We start from the raw sequence: 21,860 nt of genomic DNA, 5'->3' as shown, positions 1-21,860 counted from the left end.
AAACTTCGTTTCTTGGCCAGGGATGGTGGCTCATGCCTACAGTCCCAGCACTTTGGGAGACTGAAGCGAGCAGATCACTTGGGCCCAGGAATTCAAGATCAACCTGGACAACATGGCAAAGCCTCATCTATACAAAAAAACCAAAAACTAGCCAGGTATAGTGGCGTGAGCCTGTAGTCCCAGCTACTCAGGAGACTGAGGTAGGAGGGTCATTTGAGCCCAGAGGCTGAGGTTGCAGAGAGCTGTGACTGTGCCACTGCACTCCTGTCTGGGCGACAGAGTGAGACCGTGTGTCAGGGAAGAAAAAAAAATTGTTTACAACAGATAATCCAATATACCAAGAGTCTCTACATAATTATTTTGAAAAGCTGGCAGAACTAATTCTTGCTCATCCGTATCACTTCCAATTGTACTGTTAAGTCATCAATATGTCTAAACACAAGCTTCTGCTGTTTGTTCACCTGTAGCATTTTTAATTCATAAGGTTTTTAAAAACCACAAATGGCCTCACTTTTAGTTATGTAACAGGAACAAGAAATCCACCAGCAACAAAATTTTTAAAACTCAGATCTTTAGCGGCAGTCTTTAGAATTCACTCTAGATTTAAAAGTAATAAATTGTTAAAGCATGCACAAAGTTTAAGAGCGAATAAAAACCACAACTGACAAATACGTTGGTTAACATTCCAAACATGTATAACCAATTAACATGGCCTAGGGTTTTCTTTTTATTGGTATTCACTTCAGTAACTTGAATCCACAGATATAAGCAGTATATAACCAGAAAGTTACAAGTAAACACAAATTATACATGCAAATTTCTGTTCACAAAGGTCACATGTGCAGGTACATGAATTAGAAGCGTGCATCTAGGATTATGGCCAAACTGTTTTAAAAATGCAGAAATGTAAAATTACATCTTGAAAATATGAAGAGATGGTCTACACACTTCAAAAATCAAATGTTGCTTATACCAGAGATGTATGACAATCACGGGATTCAAGTGACAAGCAGTAAGATCTCAAAAATTAATACTGGTCAAAGATAACGGGAATATTTTTACATTTCACTGAAAATACATTGACTACTAGAATACGAAATCTAGCAGGAACTCAGGGAAAAAAATTACAAAATCTAGAGCCAATTACTTAATATTTCTTATTACCTAAACAACAGCATGACACTAACAGAAAACTGCACCTGCATTTCAATTGCCAATCTCACGTTAATGAAGTTCTCCAAAAATGAAATGCAACCAAAACGGGTTCAAACTCCAAATGAAAGTCTGCAAGGCTCAGATTAAAACATGGAATGTTTCAGATGAAAGTAATAAAAACACTGTTGGTTTTGTTTTTTATTGAATGGAATAAAATGTTGACATTTCTTTGAAACTTGGAACTACTAAATTTCATTTTTCCAAATGGTTCTACATTTTTTTCTTAGTGGTGCAAGTTGTCTTAAGTAGCTTAGGAAGTCAATCTCTACAAAGTACTTCTGTCCGTTGCCATTCTGATAAAACAAAAACTATTCATTAACTTAACCATATGTGTATTTTTTTTGCTATAACACTTAACACATGAACAGACATCTATTATTTCTCCACTAAAACAAAAGAGTACAATAGTTTTCTTCTAACTATCAGTATTGTATTTAAAAAAGGTTAACATTAAAAACAAAGAACCATTATTTTCTTTGAAATCATTAAATCTCCTTGCACATCTTAAGTTTCCTTCTTCTGTCTGCGTTCTTCTGCCAATTTATTCAGATATTTCTATAAAGAAAGAGAATTACAGCCATTAAGTCACCTAAGAGAAACACAGCAAAATGGATTAATTCCAAAATCAAATATCCTATATCCAAGTTTGGGGACTTAAACTATAATTTTGTCAATATTTTCAACAATTAGTTAATCCTCATTAGCACACAAAAACTTTCAGGACATTACAATAAGGCACGGGGAAAAAATGGTAAAAGGTAAAAAATGGGTATTTCAAATGTTATAATTAACCCTAATTTTTAGAGATGAGAAAACAAAGACCACAGTCACACTGAACTGACACTATTCAAGAACTATGGGTCTAAATGACATGCACTTTTATTCTTTTTTGAGGGAGAGTTTTGCTCTGTTGCCCAGGCTGGAGTGCAGTGTCGTGATCTCGGCTCACTGCAACCTCCACCTCCCAGGTTCAAGTGATTCTCCTGCCTCAGCCTCCCAAGCAGCTGGGATTACAGGCACCCGCCACCAAGCCCAGTTAATTTTTTTGTACTTTTGGTAGAGACGAAGTTTTCGCCGTGTTGGCCAGGCTGGTCTCAAACTCCTGATCTTAGGTGATCTGCCGGTCCCCGCCTCCCAAAGTGCTGGGATTACAGGCAAGAGCTATCACATCTGGCCTCAATGCACTACTCATTAAATCACCTGAACAAACATTTTCTTGCAAGGCCAGCAGTAACTATTTTAGACTCATTGAGCCATTCAGTCTTTGTTACAACTACTCAATCCTGCACTCAATTATAAACTAAAACAACTATAGATGACACTTAAATGATTATGGCTGTGGGTTCTAATAAAACCTTACAAAAACAGATGACTGAGCCACGAGTGTAGCTTGCTGACCCCTGCCATTAAACCTGTGACTGCTAGAGTCTCTAGACACGGGAGCTCCATTAAGACACTAATGAAAGTACAAAAGACATATTAAAAAATCTAACCTAAAATGTCCAAAGTTTCTTTCCATCTCATTGGAATTTTTCAACTTTATATAGTTAATGCAAAATAGTAAGAATTAAAAGCCACTATATCTTTTAAAGAAAAACAACAACAACAAAAAAATCACCCCACAAACATCCAGTTAGGAAAGTATCAATTTACCATTAGCAAGTTACTGTATTGCTTAATAGTTTCTTGATGAAGGTGACAAAGTTTTTTTTTTTAAATAAAAAGAAATAATAGGCCGGGCATGATGGCTCACGCCTGTAATCCCAGCACTTTGGGAGGCTGAGGCAGGCGGATCACCTGAGGTCAGGAGTTCAAGACCAGCCTGGCTAACATGGTGAAACCCCGTTTCTACTAAAAATACAAAAAATTAGCCAGGCGTAGTGGCACACGCCTGTAATACCAGCTACTCGGGAGCCTGAGGCAGGAGAATTGCTTGAACCCGGGACGCAGAGGTTGCAGTGAGCTGAGATTGTGCCACTGCACTCCAGCTTGGGGAACAAGAGCAAAATTCTGTCTCAAATAAAAAAATAAAAAAATAAAATATAAGGAAATAATAAAAGGAGCCACAAGAAGCACCTAGCAATCTTTTATATTATTTCCATATTCTTCTCGACAATACATATAGTTTTTGACCCCAAACAGCTTAAAATCAAAGCAGATAAAAATATTTGTACCAGGGCGGGCACTATGGCTCAGGCCTGTAATCCTAGCATTTTGGGAGGCTGAGGTGGGAGGATCATCTGAAGCTGGGAGTTCAAGACCAGTCTGACCAACATGGAGACACCCCATTTCCACTAAAAATACAAAATTAGCTGGGCATGGTGACGCATGCCTGTAATCCCAGATACTCAGGAGGCTGAGGCAAGAGAATGGCTTGAACCTGGGAGGCGGGGGTTGGGGTGAGCCAAAATCGCGCCATTGCACTTCAGCCTTGGGCAACAAGAGCAAAACAGTCTCAAAAAAATAAAATAAAAAATAAAATAATTTGTACTACATTGCTGCTACCATTGTAAATAGCCACAATTCTTTCTTCATGTACAGGATGGTAAAAGACATACAGGTGGCAAAGAGCAGTTACATTAAAAAAAAAAAACCAGAAGTGATACACAGCCAAGAACTTGAATTATTTCCAAAATTAAAGATTACATTCATCCATTTAGTCAACAGAGAACATATCTAATGACTGAATAACTATAGTTAACTTATTATAAAGCAGTGTGAAAAACCAAGGTATCTATAATTGACTTGTTTAGCAACTACTTTTAAGTTTCAGTCACTATTTCAATAGGTAGTCCAAAGAGGCCGATAATTACAAAAACAAATTTCAATATATCTCAATAGGAATTATTCTTTAGTGATGTTGTGGTTTATGTATTTATGCTTTTGATCTTTATATACTTTTGGTCATAAAAATAACTGAAGTGTCATTAATAATGTCAATATTAAAAATTATTTTAATATGAATGGTCATGCCACTTTTAGTATTCAGACTCCCAGCATCTTTCAAATTAGAGAAAGTACAGCCCAACAACAATCTGAGAATACTTGAATAAGTTTAATTCTACCACGGAATTTATAATATGGTTAGAAAACACTAAATTGTTATGTAACAAGGGTAAACTATGACAAGAGGTTCAACAGATGTTTTGATAACCCATCAATAAAGAAAGAAAAGGCCAGGCGCAGTGGCTCATGCCTGTAATCCCAGCACTTTGGGAGGCTGAGGTGGGCGGATCACCTGAGGTCAGGAGTTCAAGACCAACCAGGCTAGCCAACATGGTGAAACCCCATTTCTACTAAAAATACAAAAATTAGCTGGGTGTGGTGGTGCATGCCTGTAATCTCAGCTACTTGGGAGGCTGAGGCAGGAAAATTGCTTGAACCCAGGAGGTAGAGGTTGCAGTGAGCCAAGATCGCACCACTGCAATCCAACCTGGGCGACAAGAGAGAAACTGTCTTTAAAAAAAAAAAAAAAGTAAATAAAAAGTTATCTTCAGGAGAAAGCACTGCACTGAGTCTAGAGAGAACACTATACACATTTTACTTATATATCCCACTTATTTCCATAACTTGTTAAGTTTTCACAAAAGAACTCTGTTTTACATTCAACCTTACCTTTAATTTCTGATAATGAGGAAGGCTGCTGCAATGAGTATTCTTTGCAACTTCTTCATTTGTATAAAAGAGTGAACACAGCTTACAGTAAAACCCTGTTTTAGGTATCACATAGTCTATACCTAGAAACACAAACATACATTCTTACAAATTAAACTGAAGATTTTATTTAGTATTCACAATTTCACCTGTCAACAATTTAAATCAAACATGTTTTTGAGAAGTCCAATACAGCCTAAGATAAAAAACAAAAACTGAACCATATTTTGCTTTTACCTAATTGATGTTTGAGGTCTCACCTAACTGTATTCTTAAAAAAAGAAATATAATACAGAAAAACAACACAGAAAAGCAAAACAAAAGCGTGTAATTTGCAAGAAATTTTACGAAAAAAGGGAACACACTGTGGAATAACAACAGAAAATAATACAAAATCAGAGACATGCATAAGAGGAAAATATATCAATTAAGATTTATAAATTGTTCCCCATAGAAACAAAGCAAATTTAAAATGCTATCACAGCTTATGTAAGACCAACTTTAAAATCTTATTTTAAAACCTAAGAGTTTGTTTTGAGGAGAGTGAGGAAGGTGAAGAACAAAGACTTAAATCTCACCAACAGGAACATTGGGCTGATATGGTCCAATTCTATACTCATCTGGGATTGTATAGTCCTCCTTGTTCTCATCACTTTGACCATCTGCGTTTTCACTTGTATCTTTGTTGGGATCATCAGCGTTCTCAGCAGATTCAGCACCTGGTTCTGTGTTTTCCTCATTTTTAATTCCATTTTCCAACGCTGCTTCGTTTTCTTGATCAAGTTCCTCGATCTTGTCCACCTTAATTTCAACCAAACCATCATCATTTTTGTCACCAGATTTAAATGCCATGCCCGATTTACGAAGTTTCTGAAGTTCCGAATCTTCCTCATCACCAACCTCATCTAGAGTGACAAAACCTTCCATACTCCCTGGAAAACGACGCTGTTAAGAAAGACAAATTTACTCTGCAACAATTATCCTGCAGCATCCCTTCCGTCTGCTTTACTTGAAGGGAAACGGATAGCGTCTTTGCCTTTTTTTTTTTTTTGAGACGGAGTCTTGCTCTGTCACCCAGGCTGGAGTGCAGTGGCGCGATCTCGGCTCACTGCAACCTCTGCCTCCCCGGTTCACGCCATTCTCCTGCCTCAGCCTCCCGAGTAGCTGGGACTACAGGCGCACGCCACCACGCCCGGCTAATTTTTTTTGTAATTTTAGTAGAGACGGGGTTTCACCATGTTAGCCAGGATGGTCTCGATCTCCTGACCTCGTGATCCACCCACCTCGGCCTCCCAAAGTGCTAGGATTACAGGCGTGAGCCACCGTGCCCGGCCGCGTCTTTGTCTTTATTCATTGGCTCAAAATAGTAACTTCTTCCTTTCTTCCAAAAAAATTACTGATAATTTGAAAAATAATTTAGCTTATTTTAAAACTAAAAAATGGAAGGTCTGCCTCACACAAAGAGCAGAAGTTAAATGAGATAAGAATATTCATATTTTATCTTTTCTGAGACTACAATGCTGCTAGGCAATGTGTAAAAAACTTGATTTGGTAGAAGTTGAGCAATGTCCTTTGTAAGACAGTATATTGCAAATATCTACTCTTTAGAGCAAACACTCAAATAGTGTAATGGCTAAAAAACCAAGCTCTGGGCCAGGCATGGTGGCTCACACCTGTAATTCCAGCACTTTGGGAGGCTGAGGTGGGCGGATCACCCTGAGATCTCAAGAGTTCAAGACCAGCCAGGCCAACATGGCGAAACCTCGTTTCTACTAAAAATACAAAAATTAGCCTGGTGTGGTGATGGACACCTGTAATCCCAGCTACTTGGGAGGCTGAGGCAGCAGAACTTGAACCTGGGAGGTGGAGGTTGCAGTGAGCTGAGATCACGCCACTGCACTCCAGCCTGGGCGACAGAGCAAGACTCCGTCTCCCAAAAAAAAAAAAAAAAAAAAAATCATGCTCTGAAGAATGACTGCCCAAGTTTAAATTTTGGCTCTGTGTCTTATAAGCAGTATGGGATTATTTAACTTCTCCATACTTCAATTTTCCTCATTTATGGACTGGAGATCACAGTATGAGATGCATATGGTTACTGTGAGGATTAAATTAATAAATTTAAACTTAGAAAAACGTATGGCATTAAATGCCATAAACATCAGTAATTATTAGCATTTACAAATGTAAACATAACGATCAGCTCTAGTGAGAAAAATAAATGAAGTTATTTGACCAAGCCATCAAATAAAAACTGAGGTAAATATTGGTTTTGAGCTGAATGTTGCATAAAACGAACCAATGGAATATGGAATAGGATGGCAAAAATCTCATTTCACTCTACTTTTTTTTTTTCTTGAGACAGAGTCTTGATCTTGTCACCCAGGCTGGAGTACAGTGAAGTGATCTTGGCTAACTGCAACTTCTGCCTCCCAGATTCAAGCAATTCTCCTGTCTCAGCCTTCCAAGTAGCTGCTACAGGTATGTGCCACCACGCCCAACTAATTTTCATATTTTTAGTAGAGATGGGGTTTCACCATGTTGGTCTTAAACTCCTGGCCTCAAGTGATCTGCTGGGCCTCCCAAAGTGCTGGGATTACAGGCGTGAGCCACTGGGCCCGCCTGACTCCGACATTTTATGAGCCATTTAACATAAAAAGTTTGCCTCAAAGGCATTTTCATGCCCTATTCCTTAAGCTAGGCAGTCAGCTCAATGTGGGTCCTTTGTTTACTCTTCTTCATAGCATGTGTGTATTTTTATATTTATATTCACTTTATACGTGGCTTCTAAATGACTTACATGTTCAAATAAAATTGTTTTAAAGGATACTAAAGTATCTGACCAGGCCAACATTTCTCAAATAGGAAAAATTATTCAGTAATTTTTGAATAAGTGGCAAAAGTTTTAACTATGTTGGGTCAGTTAACTTACTGCAAACTCACGTCCTGTATTTTTTTTTTTCAAAGCTACACTATAAGGCTGCCTACCTATATGCTACCACTACACCACTACAATACAGAAGCACATATATATTTTGAGTCTTTCTCCCTCATTTTTACTGAAAAGTTTCCTCTTTGAGCTGATGTTTTTTGCCAACTATAATAAAATGTCTTATTTAATTATTTATTGCAGAGTTTAGATTTAAATGTTTATATTCTGGTTCATATCTGATTTATTTTCTGATTTAAATCATATAATTCTCTATCTGATCCTGCTTAGGTAAATAACTTGAAATACTGATCTGATCTAAGGTTCTATTAAAACAAATCAATATATCTTTCTTTACCTTTTTAAGCTTTTTCTTTGCTGCTGCTGAAGCACTTCCATCTTTTTTCACAGCTTTATCTGATGGTTCCTTTTTCCCATCAGAAGCCACATCACCTAAATTAGCAAGATCGGTCTCGTCTCCCACTGAACTGCCACTTTCTAGCAGTGCTGCTGCTTCTTCTTCATCTACAAGTAGTTCATCTTCAGATTCAAGAAGCATATTAGGTTCCTGCTCTGTCTGGTCATCCTTTGTGTCTTTCTCACCATCTTCACCGGACTTCTCTTCTTGTTCTTTACCTTCGGTTGAACTCTCAGTCTTCTGGGAACCATCAGTTTTGGATTTCTTATCACTTGGAGATTCTTTGCCATCTGGAGAGTAAGATCTTTTTCTGAAGTCAAAAGGACACACCACAATTAATTTGTTGTCTGAAAAAGTAAAGTTGAATATACTTACACATATGAAAAACAAAATGAAATTACCGGGATTTATCTTTTTTCAGTAAATCAATGCCTCTGTTTGGAATCTAAAAGACAAAAGTTTTGCAGAAGTTAACACATTTGCAGAATACACAATTATCCAGTGAATTAATAATTGGAGACAATCCCTATAATCAACTCAGCTTATTCAATTCCCGTAACCTTATTTGAGAACCTAAGCTGCCTACAGTCAGACATTCATCATGACCATACCAACAGAGAAGTGGAAAATAAAACATTCTGGTAGCAGAACGCTATTAAAAACTTAAACAGATAAGAGCAATGAAGGTGTCCTTTAGGGAAGACTCGTTTAAAAACTTCTGCCATTAAAGACCAGAAAAAAAGGTTGTTCTTTTTCAATAACTTATTTCAATAGGTTTCAATAATCCTGTATTTTTAGCATAACAAAAATGTTTAAAAGAATGTTGTGGCTTTAAATATGTAAAAACAAGCTGTTAAATGGTGACAAATCAAATACTACATACCCTCAGAACCAGTTTTTTATATTTCTCAGACAGGTCAACCTTTACACATCTCCCCTGAAACCAAAGGGCTTTTTTCAAACAATGGTCAACCATTGCCATTGCATCTTCTCTTGTCTCCATCTCAATAAAAGCCTTAAAAAGAAAGAAAAGAAACCACAAAGCACATTATATTTTACAAAATTGCATAAAACCTTATTATGTATTCTACCTACTGTTTAGAAATTTTTCATTACTTTTTTTTCTTTTTTGAGACAGGGTCTCACTGTGTCACCCAGGCTGGAATGCAGTGGCACAATCCTGGCTTGCTGAAGCGTTGATGTACTGGGCCCAACTGATCCTCCCACCTTAGCCCCCCAGTAGCTAGGTCTACAGGCATGCACCACCAATGCCTGGCTAATTTTTGTATTTTTTGTAGAGATGCAGTTTCGCCATGTTGCCTAGACTGGTCTCGGGCTCCTGGACTCAGGCAATCCTCCTGCTTTGGCCTCACAAAGTGCTGGGATTACAGGTGAAAGCAACCACACCCAGCTAAAAATTTTAATCTTTAGCACAGAGTTAAAAAGTCACTGAATATCAGGGCTGGGCCCAGTGGCTCACACCTGTAATCCCAACACTTTGGGAGGCCAAGGCGGGTGGCTCACCTGAGGTCAGGAATTCCGAGAACAGCCTGACCAGTATGGTGAAACCCCATCTCTACGACAAATGCAAAAATCACCTGGGCCTGGTGGAGTGTGCCTACTGTAGTCCCAGCTACTTGGAAGGCTGACATAGGAGAACTGCTTGAACCCAGGAGGCGGAGTTTATAGCGAGCCAAGAGGCACCACTGCACTCTAGACTGGGCGACAGAGCGAGACTCCGTCTCAGAAAAAACCAAAAACCAAAAAACCAACCTGTCAGATTTACAAAATCCCCAAGAATCACTGTAGTGCCAAATACTAAACCATCTATATACACTCTTTCTGCAAAAAAGTAATAAGCTGGCTGGGCGCGGTGGCTCAGCCTGTAATCCCAGCACTTTGGGAGGCTGAGACGGGCGGATCACAAGGTCAGGAGATTGAGACCATCCTGTGGATGGTGAAACCCCGTCTCTACTAAAAATACAAAAAAAAAAAAAAAAAAAAATTAGCCGGGCGTGGTGGCGGGCACCTGTGGTCCCAGCTACTGGGGAAGCTGAGGCAGGAGAATGCCATGAACCCAGGAGGCAGAACTTGCAGTGAGCTGAGACTGCACCACTGCACTACAGCCGGGGCGACAGAGCAAGACTCTGTCTCAAAAAAAAAAAAAAGTAATAAGCTTAAGATATTAAAATAGTGTAAGAAAAATAAAAGTCTGGAAGGACACAAACTTGCAATGCTGAATTACAGAAGTGTTTAAAACAAAAAAAGAAAAACAAAAAAGATGTTCTCCTCATCCTTATTTCCTTTTTGAGACAGGGTCTCACTCCACTGCCTATGCTGAAGTACAGTGGCACAATCATAGCCCACTACAACCTTGGACTCCTGGGTTAAGTGTTCCACCTGACCTCAGACTCCCGTAGCTAAAATTCTACGAGCATGCCACTTTGCCTGGTTAAAAAAAATTTTTTTTTGTACAGATGTGGCCTCAATATGTTGTCAGGGTGGTCTCAAACTCCTGGGCAACTCCGGCCTCAGCCTCCCAATGTCTAGGGATTTACAGGCATGAGCCAATGCATCCAGCCTAACTCTAAATTTTTTTTTTTTGAGATGGAGTCTTGCTCTGTCACCCAGGATGGGTGCAGTGGCACAATCTCGTGTCATTGCAAGCTCCGCCTCCCGGGTTCATGCCGTTCTCCTGCCTCAGCCTCCCCAGCAGCTGGGACAACAGGTGCACGACACCACGCCCAGCTAATTTTTTTGTATTTTTAGTAGAGAGGGGGTTTCACTGTGTTAGCCAGGATGATCTTGATCTTCTGACCTCGTGATCTGCCTGCCTCCGCCTCCCAAAGTGCTGGGATTACAGGCGTGAGCCACTGCGACTGGCTAACTCTAAATTCTTTAAATACAAGAAAAAAATGTATGAAATATTAATTTTTTGAGACCCTGTCTCAAAATAAAAAAAAAAAAAAGAAAAGCAAACAACTAGTCCTCCAGATTTCATCACTAAAAATAGGAATATACTAAAAAAAAAAAACAAAAAACAAACAAACAAACAAAAAAAAAACAAATTTTTTTTTTGAGTTGGGAGTCTCGCTCTGCTGCCCAGGCTGGAGTGCAGTGGTGCAATCTCAGCTCACTGCAACCTCTGCCCCCCTGCCAGTTAAGCAATTCTCCTGCCTCAGCCTCCCAAGTAGCTGGGATTACAGGCACACACCATCATGCCTGGATAATTTTTGTATTTTTAGTAGAGACACGATTTCACCATGCTGGCCAGGCTGGTCTCGAACTCCTGACCTCAGGTGATTTGCCCGCCTTGGCCTCCCAAAGTGCTGGGATTACAGGTTGAGGAACGACACCCAGCTCCATATTGAAAAATCTTAAGGATTTTAACAAATTATCTTCTCTAAAACTTCCTTATGTATATTACCTGACTTTTCATCCTCATCAATATGTAATTCTTTATTTTCCCATAAGGCTCAGCAAGCTTGAGAACAGCACTATCAGAATAGCCAGAATGCGGCAAATTGCTGAGATGTATCACACGTCCAAGCTCTTGCTTTTGATCAAACTTCTGATCTGGCTTTCCTTCAGGTTTCTTTAATAAATAACAACAAAAGGACAAATGTGCAATAATTATTAGTTTTAACAGTTAAAAACATCCTAGTCTTTACCAATTGTTTTATTTTTATAGAGACGAGGTCTTGCTATGTTGCCCAGGCTTGCCTGGAACTCCTGGGCCTCACATAATCCTTCTGACCTTGGCCTCCCAAGGTGCTGGGATTACAGGCGTGAGCCACCACACCTGGCCTTAGCAATAATTTTAAATAACCACAGTTAATAACTATTAAAATCATTTGTTAAACTGATATACAGCTTGAAAAAATAAACATTACCTTTATTCTTTTATACTTCTGGGATAAATGAACTCTCACTGGCTTGCCAAATACTAACGCTGGTGTGGTTGTGTAATAATCCACTGCGGCCTGAGCATCCTCTGTGGTTGCCATTTCAATAAATGCCTGAAAATTATACAAAAAGTTATTTCTCTGTTTTTTTCCAATCAGCTTTCTCACATTGAACTAAAGATTTTTTTTCCTAAAAAATAACGATGCCCCAAATCTTTTCAGATATGTTTAATCATTAAGTGGAAAATACTTTCAAGAATTAAAATACAAAACAAAAAACAGGCTGGGCCCAGTAGCTCACGCCTGTAATCCCAACACTTCGGGAGGCCGAGGCAGGCGGATCACGAGGTTGAAAGATCAAGACCATCCTGGCCAACCAACATGGTGAAACCCCGTCTCTACTAAAAATACAAAAATTAGCTAGGCGTAATGGTGGACGTCTGTAGTCCCAGCTACTTGGGAGGAGGCTGAGGCAGGAGAATGGCTTGAACCTGGGAGGTGGAGGCTGCAGTGAACCTCACTGCACTCCAGCCCAGGTGACAGAGTGACACTCAAACACAAAACAAAACAAAAACAAACAAACAAAAATGTTGGCCGGGTGTAATGGCCGACACCTGTAATCCCAGCACTTTGGGAGGCCAAAGCGGGTGGATCACCTGAGGTCAGGAGTTCCAGACCAGCCTGGCCAACACGGTGAAACCCCATCTCTACTAAAAATACAAAAATCAGCTGAGCATGATAGTGGGCGGCTGTAATCCCAGCTACTTGGGAGGCTGAGGTAGGAGAATCGCTTGAACACAGGAGGCAAAGGTTGCAGTGAGCTGAGATCGCGCCACTGCACTCTAGCCTGGGTGACAGAGTGAGACTCCGTCTCCCAAAACAAAGAAACAAAAAAACCCCAAAAAACAGTGTTGCCAATTTGCTATTTTATTACAAAGGCCACCTCAGATTAATTTTCTACTGCATTATTTTATCATTTACTATGCCAATTGGACTAAAAATAATGACTTGAAACCATCATTTTGGTATAGATCTGAAATGGCTTTCCACAGAATTTTCCTTTTACAACTTTTATAGTAGTATAATGACAATTACTACCTAAGGATCATAATTTATAGTTACTAATAATCCATTAGTACCCTATTATATTCATCAACTACTGGCCTTTTCCTCTACTACATTCTGCATTTGATAAACTTAAGATTACCTTGAGTTTTATTTTTCTAATACAAAATCATTTCATTCTTGCAGAACATATATTAGTGGCATGAATAAATGAATAATACCAATATTTCAATTCATACCTCATTAATTTTATTTAGAATCAGATGATTTGAAATGACTCCAAATGGTTCTACCAGCTGTAATAGCTGGTATCTCAAGTTTTTCCCTCGTTGAAAATCCATGATGTGAACAACTCTGCTAGTTTCCTATCCATTAGGGGAAAAAAACCAAGCAATTAAGTCTCTTTAAAGCAATATGAAACCAATTATGCATTAGGACTTTTTATAATCTATAATTAACCAGGAGAGTGTAAGTTAAACAACTCATAACATTCTAGAGAATTTTAAAACTACACATCAAACGTCGCTGGGTAAGTTCTTTCTGACCATAACCAAATGGTTAAACTACTTCAAAGTGTCAAAACATACTCTCTGTAGTGATTTTTAAATTAAATATTGTATGCATAACTGGACAGCAAAGCTTCTAAGATGCTGAATCAAGGTGACCTCACTGGACTATGGGCATACAAAATTTAAAGTTTTAACTGTTATCAAAGCCATAGAAAAAAGTGATTGTTTTCAAATTATAGCAATGTTCCCATAAGGACCACAATACATACTCAACTAGTAAGGATTTAGGTCAAATCATATTCCCAAAAATCATAAATACAGTAAAGCCAAAAGCTTCATTACTGACCACTCTGCCTTTCTGCATGTGTCTAGGTCCTTGCAGGTTTCCATTTCCAGCACCTTTATGGGAAGAGAAAGTTTTCAGTCTTGTAATCACTATACTTGCTTAAAGAAGCAATTTTACTGAAAAACGCGCATCTTCCAAACACAAATGAAAAGCTCTTACAAATATATGATTACCATCACTTTTCATGCAATGTTTTTTCTGTGTAATATTTGAATGAGCCTTCTTTCACCTATAATCATTGCCTTTAATTTTCAGAATGGGGCCGGGTGTGGTGACTCACACCTGTAATCCCAGCACTTTGGGAGGCTGAGCAGATCATCTGAGGCCAGGTGTTTGAGACCAGCCTGGGCAACACCGCGAAACCCCTGCCTCTACCAAAAATACAAAAATTAGCTGGGTGTGGTGGCACATGCTTGTAATCCCAGTTACTCAGGAGAGTCTGAAGCATGAGAATAGCTTTAACCCGGGAGGCAGAAGTTGCAGTGAGCAGCGATTGCACCATTACACTCTAGCCTGAGTGACGGAGTGAGAATCTGTCTAAAATAAATAAGTAAAATTTGCGGCCTGGCACAGTGGCTGGCGCCTGCAATCCTAGCACTTTGGAGGCTGAGGCAGGTAGTCCACCTGAGGCCAAGAGTTCGAGACTAGTTTGGCCAACGCGGTGAAACCCCGCCTCTACTAAAAATACGAAAATTAGCTGGGCGTGGTGGTGGGCACCTGTAATCCCAGCTACTCGGTAGGCTGAAGCAGGAGAACTGCTTGCACCCAGGAGGCAGAGGTTGCAGTGAGTCGAGATCGCGCCATTGCACTCCAGCCTGGGCGATAAGAGCAAAACCCCGTCTCAAATAAATAAATAAAAAGAAAAATTTTCAGTAACGGCTCTGTAGGGAAAAGTAACATGAATTTTATATAATTACCCAGATTTCCTCTCGGTCCAACTGCTGGTCCCCCAAGATGAAACGAGGGAGGTGGAGGTCCCAGAATTCCTGGTGCTGGATTTGTAGACTGCTGCAACATGAATGGATCACCCCTAGTAAAGTGAAGACATAAAATATAAATCATAATAAAGAGGTCCATTGGAAAGAATTAAGATTTAATGTTAAAGCACCCCAATATATGACCACAACCACTTCAATCTTTCAGAGTATCTGTGAAGTAACTAGGTCAAAGTCTACATTAACAATAAAAGAATACAAATTACTACATAATATATATTCTAAAAATTGTTAACCAAAGTGAATTTTATCAAAGTCTCATTTTCAGTAAAGAAATTCTGAAAATACTTTGTTTATGAAACGTTGAAAGTTAAACCTGAATTCCTTACATTGATCTCCTTTACAAATGGTAGCTTAAAAAATTTAACTTACATTGTGTGTCCTGTATCATTGTCAGGATTCCATTCTGGGTAGCTTTAAAAAGACCAGAAAATTAACTTTAAAATAAAACTGTCCTTTTCACAAAACAGCCTTGTTTGGCCTCTAAAATAGAGATCATTTATTAGTAAAGTTATCTGAGAGTCTAAGTGTTAGAAACATAGTTTTAAAGCATTTCCTATAGATATTTCAAAAGAAAAATTTCAGAACTTCAAAATAATCCACGAGAATAAACTTGTTTTGTATTGCTTGCAAATGCAGATAATGTTGAAATTAAGTTTTTCCTCTATTTGTTAAATTGTAAGGAGGAAGTGCTGCACAAAGAATTAGAAATGTGGGTTACATAGAAACAAGAACAGAGCACAGATTTTCCTTCTCCAATATTAATACCAAGAGCACAGTTGAGTTGTGACATTAGAAAGAAAGAATAGCCCCAACAGAGTTAGGCATATGTGAAAATTCCAACTCCAGTGAACAATGGGCACTGTGTGCTGCTTAAGCAGGGAGTTTCTTTAGGAATTCCATTTCATGGTAGCAGCCTGAACTCAAAACCAAAGATTTCAAAAGCAAAAAAAAAAAAAAAAAAATTCATCACCAAGGATTTTGCTGGACAACGAATTAGAATCTTTTAATAACCTACCCTCTTTTCCGTATCTTTTACATTTTTAGAGCATGTATTATTAAAAATGCTACTGTTTAATCCACTCTACATATCAAATACTATCTTTCACTATGTCTAGTAAAAATCACCAATTTGTATAATGACCAATATATATATATCCTAGAAATGATGTTAAATAACAAAATATCATTATTACTGCATCTAATATTCAATATGAAATTTCCAGATCTAAACATTTTACTTGTAAATAGTATTGTCCATACAGTACCACTATGTGATATTAACATTATGGATATTACAAGTAAATGATGAACTCCCAAAAACCAATAATGGCTGATTCTGATTCACGATAAGGATGTTTTAAAGGTATTTCAAACTCCTACATTTCAAGAAGAAGCTGGCATCGACGACTGTGACTTGCTCCATTGATATGTTGACTCCACTCCTGCAGCAAAGTAAATTAGTAGAATTAACAAAAATAAAGCTGAAATATTTTCATCTGAACCATTCAAACTCTAGGATATTAATGTCTATGCAGTATCATAGGCTGTACAAACACCTGCCCATTCACTAAATCACATTGATTTAATTTAAAACCATTTCTCTGAATCCTTGAGGCTTGATCCTGCCCTCAAATACGCTATGCACATTCTTGGAAAAACTGGATTAACTTGTCAACATACTTAAGATATTTGACAGGGAAAAGATATAGAGTTAATAAAGATCAATAGTAGTAACTAACCTTGAGATCAGCAAGGCTTATTAATTTTTACTGTGGACCAAACTGAAGTATTCATTGTATGGTACTTTATAGCACTCTGAATAAAACATCCATGTTTATATCTACTTTTCTAGAAACTACATACTATAAATGTGAACAATTAGTTAAAATAGAATCTTTTAGGCCGAGCACAGTGGCTCATGCCTATAATCCCAACACTTTGGGAGGCTGAGATGGATGGATCATTTGAGACCAGGAGTTTGAAACCAGCCTAGCCAACATGGCGAAACCCCATCTCTACAAAAAATACAAAATTTAGCCGGGCGTGGTGGCACACGCCTGTAGTCCCAGCTACTTGGAAGGCTGAGGCAGCAGAATCTCTTGAACCCAAAAGGCGGAGATTCCAGTGAGCTGAGATTGCGCCACCGCACTCCAGCCTGGGTGACAAAGACTCTGTCTCAAAACAAAAACTAAAACTAAAACTTTAATCACATCCAGCTTTTGAGGATGTTCCAGGTTTACTACCTACTAAATACACAGTGAATGAAAAATACACCATGATTAGCATTACCATAAAATGCTAACATGATTCAACAGGAATGGCTTTTCTAGAAAACGAATCCCATTTATCAAAATATTATGCTCCCTTTGTATTTCCCCAAAATAAGCAAATTTAAGGAATGCCTCTTTCCAAATTTAGGGCGGGAAACATGACATTCTATCACTATTCACTCTTTTATGGTTTACTTTAAATTGAAGAAGTAACTCTTATTTTATTCAAATAAATTTCTTTAGGAAAAAAATGCAGATATAAATGAGTTAACTTTTTAGGCAATGTAAGAAAGAGAAGTTACAAAAAGTGGGCTCTGCTATTAGACTGCCTAGGTTCACTCCCAAATTACAAAGATGTGAATCTTTGGTCCATGTTATTTAAATTCACTGGGACAATAGTCTCATAGGGTTGTTGTGAAAAGCAAATCAGTCAATAAAGGTAAACTGCTTATCAGACCCTTGCCAGGCACATGGAATGTGCTTAAAAAAAAAAAAAAAAAAAAAGAACTATTATTACACTGATTATAAAGCAGTCTTGTTTTACAATTCCTGCTTTACAACTATTATTGATGTTTCACAAACTCCCACAAATTGAGGTAATTTCTGTAACACCCACACTACCCAATACAATTATATTTGGAATATAAAACATGGTCAGGTGATGTGTTTTTAAAGGGGGATGTCTCACTGAGAGCTGAACTAAATTAGAGTAAGGTACCAAGGTACCAAATTACAAGATACGTGCTTTCAAAAAGCTGCGGATTGGTATTTTATAAATGAGATCCTAAAAAAAAAAAAAAAAAAGGTTTATATTTACCTGATAACAGTTTAGGTACATTCCCATGCTCTAGTAAAATTACCTAAAATCCTGTGAAAGGCCAGGTGCGGTGGCTCAGGCCTGCAGTCCCAGCACTTTGGAAGGCCAAGGTGGGAGCATCAACTGAGGTCAGGAGTTCAAGACCAGCCTGGCCAACATGGTGAAACCCTGTCTTTACTAAAAATACAAAAATTAGCCGGGCATGGTGGCAGGTGCCTGTAATTCCAGCTACTTGGGAGGCTAAGGCAGGAGAATAGCTTGAACCTGGGAGGCAGAGGTTGCAGTGAGCCAAGATCACACCATTGCACTCCAGTCTGGGCGAGAGTGAAACTGTCTCAAAAATAAATAAATAAATAAAAATAAAATCCTGTGAACTAAAATGGAACTCATCCAAATAGAATGGTACCTTCCTTAAAATGTTGGAAGCTATAAACTACTATTTCCAGGTCTCTCAAAGCTAGATTATCTTTTTAAAATAATGGCTAATAGCTAAGGAACTCAATATCTCTCCAGCTGGCTCTCTAATCATCAGCTATTTGGGATATCTCAAGTTTCAACTGGAAAGTAATGGACCATTGCCTTCTTGGGGACCAGTTTTAAAATGGCTTGTAAGGGCCGGGCGCAGTGGCTCACGCATACGATCCCAACACTCTGGGAGGCCAAAGCAGGCAGATTACTTGAGCCCAGGAGTTTGAGACCATCCTGGGCAACACAGTGAAACCCGATCTCTATCAAGAAAAAAACGCCAGATGTGGTGGTGGTACATGCCTCACTTGAGCCTGGGTGGTAGAGAGTGCAATGAGCTGCGAACATCTAAGCGCACTTCAGCGTGGGCTACAAAGAGAGAGACCCTGTCTCAAAAACATAAAACAAAATAAAATAAAATAAAATAAAATAAAAATGGCTCTAAGTCAGAGGAGCCACAGGTAAGTTCACAAAATTTAGAAGCCTTGGCTGGGCGTGGTGGCTCATACTTGTAATCCCAGCACTTTGGGAGGCCGGGGCAGGCGGATCACCTGAGGTCAGGAGTTAGAGACCAGCCTGGCTAACATGGTGAAACCCGTCTCTACTAAAAATACAAAAAAATTAGCTGGGCATGGTGATGTATGCCTGTAATCCCAACCTGGGATGCTGAGGCAGGAGAACTGCTTGAACCCGAAAGGCAGAGGATGCAGTGAGCCAAGATCACGCCACTGTACTCCAGCCTGGGACACAGAGCGAGAAACCTTCTCAAAAAAAAAAAAAAAGGATTAATTAAACAAATAGCAATTAACGACTTACAATTCTCTGAACTAAAAATATTCAGATTTTACTTAAAATATCCTTAAGTTGTGGGAGAGGAATAAATGTTATCCTACTACGCATGCTTCTATTTCATAGGAGCTAGAAAGGGTACATAGCTGAACAGAAATTATATCCAATCCTCCACGTTCTTTAAAGGTTCAAACTTAGGGGAAAAGTGTGTCTGGTCTTTCAAAGTGAAAAAAGGAAGGCCAAGATCAAAAAATCAATCACATACCTCCCAAACTCATCCATGACTAATCTGTACTACTGATCTATTACTGGTTGGTTTACGGTGAGGACTAAGTGAAAGAGTTTTATAAAAATATATATCCCTGGACTCTACACTGACGTAACTCCTGTAAAATCAGATTAATAAAGGATTCGTGCACTTTTTAAATTCAGACATTTTTGCAGGAAAACTACATTCACCTTGATGTATCTGAGATACCTTATAGAGAGAAAAAAAGAATTTGGGAAGCACTTACAGAATGGCAGAAAAAAGTATAACTTAATATAAACTCAAGTGACAAGACAGCCAAAGTGCTGTAGTGGGTAATTTTCTTTAAGTGAAAGGAAGCTGAGAAAGCTTGAGATTGCACAGAAAAGCAATCTGATGACTGGGTGCGATGGCTCACACCTGTAATCCCAGGACTTTGGGAGGCCAAGGCAGTGAATCACCTGAGGTCGGGAGTTCAAGACCAGCCTGACCAACATGGAGAAACCCTGGCTCTAAAAATACAAAATTAGCCGGGCGTGGTGGCGCATGCCTGTAATCCCAGCTACTCGGAAGGCTGAGGCAGGAGAATTGCTTGAACCTGGGAGGCGGAGCTTGCGGTGAGCCGAGATCGCGCCATTGCACTCATTACAGCCTGGGCAACAAAAGTGAAACTCCGTCTCAAAAAAAAAAAAGAAAAAAAGAAAAGAAAAGTAATTTGATGATCTAAAATGACCTATAAAGAAATAAAAGCAACACCATCACTTTAAGTCACCTAAAAATAATGACACTCCATGACAAATTATTTTCAACTTAAGTTTCTTACTTCACAGTAAGAATTTTTGATCATGTAGACTATTTAACAATACCACTAAATAAAAAGAACAGATTTTCCAAGTTATGCAGCAATACCAGAGAGCAGGATTAAATGTTTAAAAATTTTTCATTATCTACTTCCATCACAGAAATTTTCTCTAAGGTCATTTCTATAGCGGTTATAGAGGGTCCACTGCTAAAGTGAGTAAAGATTTTTTCAATATAATGCATATACATAAAAAACATAGTAAAGCAACTAGAAAACTAGAAATTCAGATAATCCATGTGTTTAAACTTCTTAAAGTTGGTCCAATTTACACATTTAAACCACAGAATTAAACAAAAGGCCTCGAAAATAGTTCTCAAATGTCCTCAGTATTTTGACAGAATACCAAAACTAGCTAGGACCTAAGCATTTTTACAGGCTAAAAGTACCTCTTGCACTAGGGTAGTGTATCTTACTCTTGAATCCATAGTTTCATCAAAATATGTAAAAACTGCTCTTTTGTTAATTTAGATCCATTTAAGTTATTAGCCTTCTTCAGGAACTAGAAAGTAGCAAAATTTGGAGAAAAAAGCATAATCATACATAAAAACAGAAACTCTTCTCTAAGTCCTCTCATGGTTCCATTGTGTTCCTTTATGATGTCCCAACAGCTTAATGACTCCAGTAGCGAAGATTTTTTAAGTCCCTTCACATCACTCTCATTTGAGACACTTGTAACTATCTATTTTCCTCAGAATTTAGAGCCCCTTTCTGAGAATATTGGTCATACTGACATTTCTGCTATTATTTCCTTATAAACAGGCAAGAAATAACGTAGAAAAAATTGGAGTCACCAATGTTTAATGGACCTTTTCATTCTATGAATTCACACGGGACCTAAAATTTAAAGTTTAGTGCTGATCAGAAACTAAAATGAATTCCATGATATATTTAGTAGAGCCAACAAATTTACGAAAAGGTAACACCCAAAGCATATACCAATTAAAATTTGCTGGCTTTTGTGAGTCTGGGGTTGTATTTCTTAATGAAAATACATCTTCTTAAATGTTTAAATAAACTTAAATTTAGCATTTATGTTAATTTACTTTGGTACAGATTAAAGATTAAAAGACAAAAATACTGAGATCCAAACACAAGGAAATGGAGTGATTGGTAATACTCTTTAACAGAATATTAAAAACAATGGTATGATTTATTCTACTAAAAAAAAATCCATACTCATTTACTAAAAAATGCTTATCAAAGGATTAGCTATGAAAAGAAAATGACCCTTCCAGATGTTACTGTAAAGAAAAACCCTGTAACAGTAACCATCAAATCAATTTCATGGCAGCAACTTGTTCCAGTTAAGTAGAGCACATCAGGAAAAAATGGACGGTCACAGATTATAGATCAAGCTAGTGGGGTGCTATAACA

The 21,860-nt window shown here is 38.2% G+C and overlaps 1 protein-coding gene across 17 annotated transcripts in view; it reads right to left on the bottom strand.

The window, feature by feature from the left end:
- Positions 1 to 673: 673 nt before the first annotated feature.
- MATR3 (matrin 3) overlaps positions 674 to 21,860 on the bottom strand; it is a 56,411-nt gene continuing 35,224 nt past the window's right edge. For 8 of the 17 annotated variants that reach the window (XM_055389136.2, XM_019027373.2, XM_019027375.3 and 5 more), the window contains 13 exons: positions 16,417 to 16,478; positions 15,406 to 15,447; positions 14,956 to 15,068; positions 14,039 to 14,091; positions 13,423 to 13,548; positions 12,107 to 12,232; positions 11,641 to 11,808; positions 9,097 to 9,228; positions 8,615 to 8,658; positions 8,154 to 8,523; positions 5,448 to 5,814; positions 4,831 to 4,952; positions 674 to 1,770 (listed from right to left, as the gene is read on the bottom strand). In XM_055389136.2, coding sequence (XP_055245111.1) covers positions 1,720 to 1,770; positions 4,831 to 4,952; positions 5,448 to 5,814; positions 8,154 to 8,523; positions 8,615 to 8,658; positions 9,097 to 9,228; positions 11,641 to 11,808; positions 12,107 to 12,232; positions 13,423 to 13,548; positions 14,039 to 14,091; positions 14,956 to 15,068; positions 15,406 to 15,447; positions 16,417 to 16,478 — 1,776 coding nt within the window. In that variant the 3' untranslated portion in view covers positions 674 to 1,719. The remainder of the gene's footprint in view (positions 1,771 to 4,830; positions 4,953 to 5,447; positions 5,815 to 8,153; positions 8,524 to 8,614; positions 8,659 to 9,096; positions 9,229 to 11,640; positions 11,809 to 12,106; positions 12,233 to 13,422; positions 13,549 to 14,038; positions 14,092 to 14,955; positions 15,069 to 15,405; positions 15,448 to 16,416; positions 16,479 to 21,860) is intronic. The other 9 variants (XM_055389139.2, XM_004042600.4, XM_055389142.2 and 6 more) reach the window with 3 other exon arrangements.

This window comes from Gorilla gorilla, chromosome 4, assembly GCF_029281585.2.
Source record: "Gorilla gorilla gorilla isolate KB3781 chromosome 4, NHGRI_mGorGor1-v2.1_pri, whole genome shotgun sequence".
NCBI lineage: Eukaryota > Metazoa > Chordata > Mammalia > Primates > Hominidae > Gorilla > Gorilla gorilla.
Note: the sequence above shows the minus strand (reverse complement) of the source record. Positions and strands in the feature narration are given on the sequence as shown.